The sequence below is a fragment of the Balaenoptera musculus genome, chromosome 3 (genome assembly GCF_009873245.2).
Source record: "Balaenoptera musculus isolate JJ_BM4_2016_0621 chromosome 3, mBalMus1.pri.v3, whole genome shotgun sequence".
NCBI lineage: Eukaryota > Metazoa > Chordata > Mammalia > Artiodactyla > Balaenopteridae > Balaenoptera > Balaenoptera musculus.
The window spans coordinates 133297491-133310035 of NC_045787.1; the positions used below are offsets into that span (position 1 = coordinate 133297491).

The 12545-nt window shown below is 41.2% G+C and overlaps 1 protein-coding gene across 1 annotated transcript in view; it reads right to left on the reverse strand.

The window, feature by feature from the left end:
• The window catches only part of EBF1 (EBF transcription factor 1), a 392957-nt gene that overhangs the window by 13946 nt on the left and 366466 nt on the right, over positions 1-12545 (reverse strand). The window contains 3 exon segments of the mRNA XM_036848092.1: positions 650-829; positions 1482-1659; positions 2650-2715. Coding sequence (XP_036703987.1) covers positions 650-829; positions 1482-1659; positions 2650-2715 — 424 coding nt within the window.

Genomic DNA, 12545 nt, shown 5'->3' on the forward strand with positions numbered 1-12545 from the left:
GTTTTTTGATTTGTTCAGTTTTTGTTTTTTCTTTGTACATATCAAACAAACACAAAGGGGAAAAAAATTTCCAAGCACTAAAAAAAGAGATTTTAAGTTTGGATAGTTGTTAGTATGCTATACTACCAGCACCACTTAATATTATCATTCTGTCATTATGATTAGTACCGAGATTTGTTGACTGCATCTCCTATGGGCCAGGCCTCAGGACGAGCTCATTACGTGCATTATTTTATCCAAGTCTCACAACAAATGTATGGGAGCGGGTGCTGGTTCCTTTCCCATTTTACAGATAAAGAAAACTGAGGTTTAGAGGGGAGATGAACCTGCCCGTAGCCACCAGTCAGTAACTGGTAGAAGAAAGAGTCAAACCCAACTCCATCTGACTGGAAGCTTGGGTTCCTGCAATGACATCACGCTGCTGTTTTGGTTGCAGCCAAGTTCTGTGAGGGAGATGGGGAGGACGGTGAGCAAGGAGGGCAGAGATTCCTGCTGGGGACGGTGCTGGCTTTGGTCCCATCACCTGGGTCTACGCCTGGCGGGGCAGGGGTCCTCAGACCGGGGAGACCTGCACAGTGGGCCACACAGCACGACGCCCAGTTCTTAGAGCAAAAATGTGCAGAAACACAGGACACACATCTCTACTTACTGGCATAGGGCGAGTTGGCAGCTGAGCCATTGAGGAAGGTCGGGGAGCCGCCCAAATTGGACATGGCGGCAGTGCCGTATCCATTCATGCTCGTGGTGACCGAGTTATAGTTGGTCTGCTGAGGGGTGGTGCTCGGCACGTACCCATGTGGTGATACGCTGCTTGAGTTGCGGGTGAAACCTGAGGGGCGGGGGCAAAACCAAGGATGAGGGTAGCGTCCGGATGGGTGGCGGGTCTGGGAAGCTTGGGGAAAGGAAGGTCTCTGTTTCTTGCCCCATCGCCGCATCCTGAAGGGAAGGGGCCAGGTGATTCATGGGTGGATTGGTGGTGCTAGCTCCATGATTAAAATGGGAAGCGAGCAAAAGACACATTTCTCAGGAGATCATAGATACTTAGCGGGCCTGTGAGAAGTGGCAATGCAGGACCTGTAACTTATCATTTGGGAACAGAAATAAATCCCAATCTAAGAGACATATCCTGGAGGTAACCGATTCCTACTCCCTGGGCGAGGATGATGTGCTTTGGCCCCTCCAGAACTTTAGTTCCAACCCTCATTGTGATCTCTCATTCCTGGTTTACAGTGAAAAGTCACATGGTGAGATAATGAAATGCGTGCATCCTTTCTAGCCCCTCCACCAAGTTACCAGACATGATGGCTAGAACCAAAATTCTACAATAGTATCTGATACACACCGACTAGGAATCTCCCCTTTTGGGGAAAAAAAAAATTTTTTTTAAATAAACACTGTGTTGTGCCAAATAAATGGGGGTGGGGTAGCTTGAGGTTGGGAAGGGGCAGGGAAATGGGGAGGGGAAGAGTGGTGCTCCTGACCCTGACTGGTAGCCTGCGACGCCTCGGAGACATTCACAGCCAGTTGTCCACTGAAGGAGTTCACGCCCATCATTCCCGCGTGGACCGAGGTGTTAGTGAGGGCCGGGAGCTGGCTGTGGTTGCGGGGGACACTGTACAGGGCCTCTGCGATGTCAGCTGCTCTCTTCAGAATAATCTCCTGAAAAGTAACAGGAACATCCCCCTTAGCTGCCCAGATTCCCAGGAGTACCACGTTCCGAGTGTTTACTACAGGCCGTGCTTAGGGCTTTCCATGGTTAACGGCACTAACTTCTGCAGCCCTCTCAACCAACCTGCGTGTTCAGTCTCATCATCATCACGCCCATACCACGGATGGGGCAACTGAGGCTCAGAGAGGCCAAGACCTCACTTCAGGACACTTACCTATTTTAGGAGAGAGCTGGGCTGCATAACCCTGTTCGTCTGACTCTGAAGGCCCATTAACTCAGCCAGTCCTCTATACTACTTGGCAGTACAGGACAGCAACCTGGGGCTTTCCTTCCCCACAGGTAACACAGAGAACTCTGGGGTCACACACACACACACACACACACACACACACACACACACACACACACACACACCCTGCAACTCATCTCCCCAGATGAAGTTAAGGGCAAGTTTACATGATGACCTGTGTCCCTGAGTATTAATGGGACTGTGTCCCTTGGACACTGATTCAAGTGACACAAGAAAGGAAGGAGGACTTCTCAGACTCAGTTTCCTGAACAAGTTGAATCAGATACATGGAGTTGCTCTACGAAATAGAAGCAGACAATATTCAGGCCTCATTATACTTTTTAGGGGAAGAAATTAAACCCCCCTTTTCCTCCTAAATTTTCTTGAAAACCTGAGAGGAATAAAATCAAGCACCGATAACTCTCTTCTTCAGTGATGAACTACATTCCCACAGAAGAGTCCTTTTAAATAAAGTACCTTTTCTCGTAAGAAAAAATTATTCCCTAGAAAAGGCGTTAAAAGATTTACAAAAGAAGAGAGAAGACTTGAATGGCCTTGCAACCCTTTAGGTCCGAATGACTTATACTCTGAACTCGTGCCAGAGCTTTTGTATTTTTCATACTCTTTCATTCCAATAAGGACTCCAGGTGCTTCCGTTGAATGTGGAAGGTTCCAGACCCAGTATGCTCACCTGGTTGTTGTGTGGCATCCCATACAGCGCTTCCACCAGATCTGCAGCCCTTTTGAGTATCACTTCCTGTCAAGGAGAAAAACAGATACAGTCCTCTGAGTGAAGGCAGGATGTCATTATCTTTTCACATGATCACGTTCCATTTTCCTATGGCCATCCTTTGCCAACGCACTGCTTTAAAAGAACCCCCGAATGGCGTTAAATCACCAATTTATCCCTATTCACGTACACACTTAATCAAGTCAAAAGGTGAGCATCATTGGTACTGCAAGATAAAATACATCACTCAATAGTGTGCCATAAGCACGATAAAGCACTCATATGTTTATTGCTGAATACAATTGCGAGGTCATTTACTAGATTACTATGATGGATGTCAGTTGGTGCATGTTATGAATCCCTAAGATGTGTTTATTTTGCACTTAATTGCTTATTCCAGGAACCATGACCTTATCAGACAGGTCATTTTCAAGAGGTGTCCAATCAATCTTCAGCAACTAGAAGCATGTAGCATTAAACTTCTTTTGTTTATCTCCCTTGCATGGCAGAGTCATGATATAAGGGGGCGATGTAGTAAACCCATCTACTGGGGCAATGCACTGTTTTGTCAGAGGTTCTTACAAAAGAATTCTCCTGCCCCTGGAAGCTCCCTCTGCACCAATTTTCATGACTGGCAGAGTCTGTTTCTTTTATAGCAATGCTTTGCTATTTCAGTATTGTTTGTCATTTTCCCCATTTGCTCATTCATTCTCCTTCTAGATACATGCTCCACTGTTCACTCCAGTTGAAGAAAAAATGTCTCCTTTTCATTGAGGTGGGCTTCCATATTTAGCTAGCATGCTTGTTTCTAATAATATAGGGCGCTCTACAAAAATGTGTGTGGTGGTAATGTTTTTTCATTCTAACCACAAGAAATCGTTCCCTCTTCATTCAGCCCTAATTTTCTGCAGATTCATTTATACTGGAATGTGAAAAGGAAAGTTAAGCTTGATACAAATGAAATGGAGGTTTATCAGAGAAGCAAACATGAAGGCGTGGTGTGGTTATCAGAAGTGATTTGCAAGAAGATATGTTTATAATTTTTTTGCTGTGGGTAAAGTTTCAAAAAGAAGTTTAACTTTAAACATTTTACACAATAGATTTCTGCATGGAGAAGCAGTGCTGTTCAATTTTCACATACTGCAGACACTGATCAGAAAATAGGGATATAATTGCATTCATTTTGCTGTCACCATAGCCTCTTCAAAAATTCTTGAACAACTCTTGAAATGACACGCTTTTAGGTACATATTAGCATTTTTCGATTTTAAATTCTCTATAAGATAAAATAGTTGTCATACTGCAGTAACTACTTATGACATATATAATGTCCTAAATTCAAAAATGAGATAGAGGGGTTTTCAGTTCTCAATAAACATTTATGCTTGCCTTAAGCTGCTAGACCCCATTTATAAAACAGTTCTGTTATTTTTCATATAAGGAGTGAAAAACATTATATAATCAATGGGGTTTGAATCAATACATCTGAAATAATTTCTTTATTTTTTTAATGCAAGCTACAAGATAATCTACCACTTTTTGTTTGCAGTGCTGTCTGACAACAGCAGTTAATAATTTACTATGGTATGGGCACAGTAAACCCTATCCCCAGATCAAATCAGCTTGTGCTGCCTTCACTAAAACCTCACGGCTTTATCTGGCTCTTAGGAAAGATGAAAACAAAACAGGATCAAGTTAGTTTATTTACCAAAATTTGACTTCTCTGGGTCTATATTCATTTATTTCTTCAAATAAATATTTATGCCAGTGTTTGGGCTTGGCAGAGAAGGTATTTTTCTTTCATTTTAGGGAAAAAAAAATACAAGTCTCTGTTTGTCAAAAGCAAGATAAGGTGCAGTCAGAAACTGCACTTGCAAACTTCAATCTTGGAACAGTATCATTGAGGATTTAGAGCAGTGCTTCTTCTTTTAATTAATTTCACAGAACCAGGGAGGAGGGAAGGTAAACTCCACAATAAACTCCAAGATCTTTGAAGTTTTTGTGCCTGAAAAATTCCAACTATCAGTGTAGGCTGTATATTTTAAACTGATATATTTTTGGTGATAACATTTTTCAATAACATAATCTACTTGTTCCTTTTTCTCCTTATTCAATACCCAGAGCTCTCATCACCATTCAATCCTCTGAAAATGAAGCTTGTGAATCTCACTTCCTAGAGTTGCCTCCTTCTTCAATACAAAGAGCCAGGGCATGCTTTCTACTAGGCACGTTGCCACCGTAGGTGGGTCAGCAGCCAGCATTGCTTCAGACCAGCAGTCTTGAGGACAGTGCATGAACCTGACTTTGTGTCCTGGAAGTGACTCCCTTAAATGATATCTCGCCTATTTTAAAATGTCCTTCATCGTGGTATCAACTATGGGGTTTAAGGGAGAGCCCACTTTTGGCTCAGCTTTGCCAATGTGATTCAGCTTCTATTAGTTATTTCTGCAAATGGGAAGGAGAAAGGAAATTTCTGGGTCCTCTATGAGTTAGTGCAGCGGACCTGCAAGGTGCTTGGATTTCGGTGACCAGAAAATTGCTCTCACCTCCATGTCATTACGCTCCCAGTGAACTAGCCCCCAAGCGTGTTTGTGTTGGGGATCTAATATATTGCCTTTCAATCAGAGCTGAGAGCCACTGAACACACAGACAGAACATGACGAGCAGGTCAGGAAAGCAATAAAGATTTTACAGAGCTGTCCAAGGTGCTAAATTTACTCAATAATGGGTTTGGCACCATAGTGTTAACCTCTCATTTACTACCAGTTTGAGGGACTAAATTGAAGTAGCTGACTTCATTTACCTTGAAATGTATATTTTATGATATTATGTAAGGAGATTGAAAGGGCACTGCAGTTTTAACAATTTAAAGGCTAAAGCATGTTTAAGATGAAACTTGAATATTTATTGTATATTGCACTTAAAGTATATAGAATGTTAAAATGTATTGATTAAATTTGTAAAAGGCATTATAAAAATGACAGGTAGTATAAAAGATGTATGCCTCTTAAAATCAAATTGATAGTATATGCTATCTCTTCGGTGGTCACAAGTGTAATTTTTTTGCAGTTTTATATGGTAATTTGAAAAATCTGTAATTTCACATTAGGAAATGATTGAGCCTGGGATGTTAAAGAGAGAAATTTCCCATAAGGGGACAAGCTGGATGTTTCATATAATCTTTTGTCTCTGAAATTGTTCCTAAAGTCTTATTTGTTGCGACATTAGGAGGGAGCATTGTGTAAGGATCCTTCCATTCTAATATGCAATTTTAGTATTTCTGAAAAGGGAGAGCACTTGAAAAGTACTAATATCTAATTTTTCAAAGCGTTTATTTGTCAGGAGAGATTTTCTCTTCTTTTCATAATGTTTAAAACGTCTCCCTGCTTGCAGTTTAAAACATGAGGGTAGAAATTAGACTCTTCCAAGATAATTAATCCTATCCTTGGATTAAAAAAAAATACATATCCCATTGGGGAATTAAGAAGACAAATACTAGTACCCTAAATATTGAAAAGCCCCAGAGTCTCCTTATAGAGCTAATGCTTGTTCTCCAACCTACATCCTGAGTCAGACTATTTTTCTTTTCATGGCTTTGGATTTCTTCTCTCTTAAAGAAAGAGAAAATGTATACTCCCTAAAAACAGCAACAACTCTTTGCTGACCTATTTCCTTTCTCAATTAAAACCTGTCTTTACCTGCCTTGCTATGACCATCGATTGATGATTATGTGAATGGGGATCTGGAGAGAAAAAAAAAAAAATGGATGAACCATACTAAATCTGCTTAGAGTTAGTAGAAACACTAGGAAGATTCAAGGATGAGTGGGGTTCGAGAAACAGTTCAAGTATAATTGGTACAAGTTTTACTATGTTTTGGAACCTTTATAATAAAAGAGCTGAATGGGCTACAAATGCAGAGAGAAGATTTGGCTTTACTTCATATGTTGCAACCCAATCAATTAGCAAATAATTTTAGAGCTTCCTGTTGTCCCAGCAGTCACACACCGATATTACTCTCCAGCACCTTTCAAGGCACCCTATCTTCCCAGAATTAAGGTACAGTGTTCTGTGGGGATTGCAAAAGATTTCCGCCACCATCTGGTCCTACCCTCTTTATCCAATCTCCTCTCCCTATACATCTGAAGAACTGCCCTCTATTCTGGGCTAGTTAGTCCTCCCCAGCCTAGAAGTAACATGTTGGGCTCCTTCCTATCTCCATACCTTTACTCATTTTGCCTTTACTTTATTTGGGAAGCTGGCTTCAGTCTGTGCCCATTTACAATATCTTCCCATCCTCTAGGGCCTGATAATGAAGGTGGTGCTGGTGGTGGTGGTAGAGTAGTGGAAAACATAACCTGTTTATGGAAAGGGAAACATTAACTCATTCAGTCTTTGTGGTGAGACTCCGTATCACCATTTGGCAGACGAGGAAACTGAGAGAGGTCCGCCAACTTGCCCTGACGTCACACAACTAATGAATGGCTGAGCGGGGATTCAATCTCAGGCCTGTTAGACATCAGAGCCTGAGCTCTTCATAATTACACTATCCTATCAGAACTAATTCCACCTTCACTGAGACCCCAGCTCCTAACCTCTCTCATTCCTCTGAAAAATAGCAGTGACTACACCGCCCAGCACTGCACAGAAGTGGACACTGTGGGGTCATTTTGCTCTGGTCTTAAATGTGTGAGTCTGCAATCTCCACAACCAGACTGTAGGCTCTTTGAGGTCTTAATCTCCTTCTCTAAGACCCTAGCACTATGTTCAGCAAAGCACAGCCCTTGAAAAATTCTTGTTGAAGAGCTTATTCTAAGATCATTACTGATTTTTAAAAGCGCATGCTTAATTTACATGAGGAAATGACCAAGTCATGTATTTGGCATAGTTTATAAAAGCAGAAGACTTAAATTTGGTGCTCCATTTGGCTCTAGACCTTTAAATCCAATATATAAATTCCCAAAGGTCAAGTCTTGATCACTGGGGGGTTTTCTAATACCACTTTTTTTTTAAAGTGAATTTGCTCCTTCACTCCTGCTGGCTTGTACTTACATTTTAATTTTGTGATTAATATAATGAATCATGTCGGGTACAGACATTATCTCAAGTTATAGGCTGCTAACAACATGAGGTTTGTCTTGATGTACATCAGCCTTTTATTAACTATACTCCTAGGCTCTTAGAAATACTTAGGTATTTGCACACTCTTAGGAACCAGGCATATCATGTCTGATATGCAGACATGGCTAATTCACCTTTCCTTCCATTTCATGACAATAAAACCTCTGAGGATTATTCACCTTCCATGTGAATCTTCTCTGCAGCATCTGATCTCAAATGTGTTGCTAATAAGCTCATATTCACTGGGCCCACCTAGCCTTCCAGAGAGAATGGGAAGGCTGTCTAACCATCCAATACTGAGCCCATTTATAAACCCAGTTCCATGTTTTGAGTAATTCAAACCCAGATGAGCAGGGGAGATGGCCTGAACTTTCTTTCATTCAGAGCACATACAGACCAACTCATAAAGCCAGATGGGTACCCGTTTACCAACACAACATTAATTTCAAATCTCAGAATCAGATTTTGAGACTCTTGGAACTCCCTCATAAAATTAAAGCCCAGGGATGCTTCTGTAATTTGGGAAAGCAATCTGTGCTTGGCTTTATGCTCTCTCAATTAGAAAATAATGTTTTGAGGGACGTAGAAGAAGAAAACAGAAGCTAAACGTAAGCATCAATTATCAAAGTCAAGTTGACCTGGGTGATTCCCTAGAAAGAAGTACAATACTTTCCTGTCACTGCACATTTCCCTGACATCCATTTATCACCACTCTACTTTGCCCTATCAGGGGATTCAAGATACAGTGGGTTCAAATATCAGCAAAACAAAATGAAGTGGACTGGCAAAATCACTCCTGATTTAAAGTCGATAAGCACCTATCAATGAAATCAGCACTGAATCCGTTCACCTCCTCACTTTGGAGTTCACTATTGGGTCCAAATTTTAAACAGTACATTCAGCTTACTAGCCTTTAACTTCTAGCTCTTTCCCCACTTGCTTCTGAAAGTGTGGGTGACACTACTGATTAGAAAGTCTAAAAGCTGAAAAACTGATTGGAAGTTTCTGGCAGCCCATTTCCTGCAGAGCTGGATGTACAACGCAATAAATACTAGTTGACTGAGAGGTATTTCTGTGGAGGGTAGTTTTATGTCCCAACTTCCTTTGTGTTTATTCAGCCAAATGGAAAATTCCACAATGGTAGACTTTGCATCCTAAAAAATCATATAATGAGGGCAGCGAGGGAAGGAGTAAAACAAACCAAAATAATACTTGAGCACTGTTTAGCTTCCGATCCTCTGAGACATTCCTTAAATTTTTCATTTTTTCTGGTAATATGAACTTCTCGAAATAGAGCTCACCGCAGATCATTAGAAGCCTTTATTGTCACACTTTTAAACACGCTTTACTCAGAAGCCCTATGACTGAGAGGAGTCACTCTCATCTAGCATGGATATAATTAAACATGTTTCCGTTGAAAGGGGCATTCTCATTATGGCTAAGGACCACTTTAGAGTAAATTGAAATGGAAAGGAGGAGCATAGATGAGGTGTAGGTAGCAAGTGGTTATTTCTAGGGAGGCATAAAATGCCAAATGTGTAACAATTATATTTTACAACCCTGCATTCTAAAGACTTCATAGCATTTTATTATAGAAGAAGCTTCAGCTGAAGCTTACTGAACATTCTAGTGCACACTCATTGCCCATAGTCTTTAAAGAAAAATAAAATTCAAACCATAATCACAATCTGCAGAAATTTTCAAAACAAAGGAATTAAATATTTTGAAAGGGTCTACTGCTGTTCACACAAGAGGCATCAAAAGTGTTCTAGTCTAAAGAAAATGCAGGGGCTTGAAGGGGGGGCTTCTGAACCTCCTCTAATTTTAAAGTTGATTTTGTGTTCAGATTAGATGACACCCCTCTTACTTCTCAAACGTATGATTATGTATCATCGTGCCGCATGGCTGGAGACGCGCCCGAAAGCTTTGCCTTTGTTACAAACGTGGAAGACTTCTGAATCACATGAAATTAAGGTAGGTTGTAAGCTAACGCAGCTATATCAACATAAGACATACTAACTTACATGACTGACTTTTACAGTGGAAAGGAAAAGGCTGTTTTCGGGCAGCTGTTATTGCCTCAATGGAAAAAAAAAAAATCAATGAAAGTGAAATGAACAAGAGATTTTGTCTGAGTTGCAGTTAATACCACTGAAGAGCTATGGATATTAAAAGGTCAACAAATAAATTAGCCAGAGTGTTATGAAATGAATGATTTGGCTTATAATTTTATTGAGTGAAAATTGTTCACTGCCTATTAGACCAGGTAATTTTTATCTGGTGCCTCAATTACTGTTCCGTAAGCAATAATATAGTTGTAAGAGCTGCTGATTCGATCGCGTGACCTCTGAGAAGCTGGCTAGGACAGCTGACTTTACTATGATGGATAACTAAGCTTGGTCTCCACGAGGTGCCAAACCTCCCTTTCCTGCAAGGGGATCTCATAAAAGAAACATTACACTTGATTCATTTTACCAAAATGTTCGACTTTTCAAGTGTCAGCAGTTACGTATAAATTGTGAAGCCAGGTATTCCTGAGAAGAGTGATGACAATGGCTTTCCCCCCCTCTTTTTGGTCTCCTGGCATTCTCTTCTAAATGGTGTCATGGTAATTGGTGAATGGGAGCCTGGGGTGCTTCCCAGCACAAATACAGTGAAAAATGGTGTCTGCACCCTTGTGAATATGACCTGCTTGGAGGTACAGAGCTGAACTTGGTAACCTCTGGCTGGCTCTTCTTATTCCAATTCATTGTACTGGTTTAAGACCAACGCTCTGGGTTAGATCCTGCTGAGTGGCCTTGGAAATCGACTTTCTGATCAGGATGAAAGTCTCTGCTTAAAGAGAAGGCTGTGGACAGAGGTGGCTTTTTCAGGGCTAGGTTGTAAAGTCAGCACATGAAACAAAAACTGCCTAGAGTCAAAATTACCCTTGAAACTCTTTTAAGTTGCCAAGGCCTGGGCTCTTAGAAACACAAAAGCCAGAAATTAACTACTTGCGTTTCTCTTTGTCTTTTGGCTGTGGCTTCCCTTTCCCTAGGGCGAAGGACAATAAATATCTAGTTTGAAAATAAAAGGACCACTGAGTAAACAAAGAGACTTATTGTCGTATGTATGTCCCTGTATGTCTGTGTATGTGTTTGGTGTGTGTGTATACAAATGTATGTGTATATTTATATTTTTGGACAAGTGCATGTAGTTAAACTTGAGTAAGTGATATGTGCAGGCTGGAACTATACTGGACTTTAAGGATATCTAAGGAAGGCAAAAATAGAGTTGCTTTTGGTTTCTTAAATTGTTGAACATCGTCAGTTATGATATGTACCTCCAGAAGAACGGTATCTGTAAATGATGATTCCCAAGGCTTTACAGATGGTCCTGACTATAACTGCAGTTAAAATCCACTGCCTCAAGACTGCTGGGGCTCACTTCTTATTACTCCAGTGGTTAATTGAAGTGTTACTCAAGGCTGAAAATAGTAAGCACGGCCAGAGGCCTCCTAGTGTCTCTGTTTCTAAGGGCTTCGGTCTTGAAGAAGAGGATGTTGGGTGGTTAGGAGGAGAAATGAGCCCCTGGTTCCTCCTGTGACTTCTCCTTGAACTAATGAGTGATTATATTCAAAGCCCCTGTACACGGGGTGTGATACCAAGGTTAAACTTAGTCCCCCCCTTGTCAAGAGCTCAGTGCTAAAAGAACTTGAAGGAGGTTCCGGAATTCAGCTATTGGAGTAACTGTTATTACAAAGTCCCTACAGCAAAGACTCTGGGGCTAAAGAGAAAGAAAATTATCTCCCAGGTTTGTACGTGTGTGTTTTTAACTCCTGCTGCCACTTTCCCCAGGCTAAGCCATCTGTGAGCTACCCTCAGTCTACGCTACCACCTTCCCCTTTCCCCCCTGGCCAAGCTTGAGGGATTTTTAAAAATTGCTTTACAAAATTGCCTTTTTTCTTAAAATTCCCTTTTCTTAATTCTAGGAAGCAGTGCTTAGAGATACTGGCTCTGGAGTCCAGTAGAGTTGGCTCAAATCCTTGCTCTGCCATTATTTTAGCATTGTAAATGCATGCCTCCGTTTCCTCAACTGTAAAGTACGGTGCAGACCAGCATTTGGCTCAGCAGACATACAGTGAGTGCTTACTGAGCAAGAGGCAGCAATAATGTTGATAACCCTCACTTATTTTCCAGAGAACTTGGGCAAATTATATGCATTCTTAGAGTCAATGCTTCGAGTGCTACTTGAGGTGCAATCCTATCTGCAAAACACTGGGAAAGATTCTGAACAGACTAATGGTGAGGAGGTCTGGTGAGGTAGAAAACCTCCCCAGACAGCTGTGTGAGTGGTCCTTTCTGAGCCTCAGTTTCCTCATCTCTAAATCGGCCATGATTCAATAATGACAGAGTAACTTACTGCAGAGTCAGTCAATTAAAGATAAAATAAATAATCTAAAAAAAGTGAGAATTAAAACTTTCGTGGGGGTCATGGCCTTTTTAATGAAGCTATAATCTCACTCCCCAGAAAAATATGTGCATATGTGCATGCATGTGTGTGCATATTCATGACACACACACACACACACACACACACACACACAATTCTATATACAATTTCAAGGGTGCACAGAACTAGGCTAAACTCCCCTGACAAAAGAAGCATAAGTAGGAGGGGCTACCAAGCCCCTAAACTGAGCATATCATCAAAATGGGGAAGTGGAATTTGCCCGTGAGTTTTCTGGCAGATACGGAG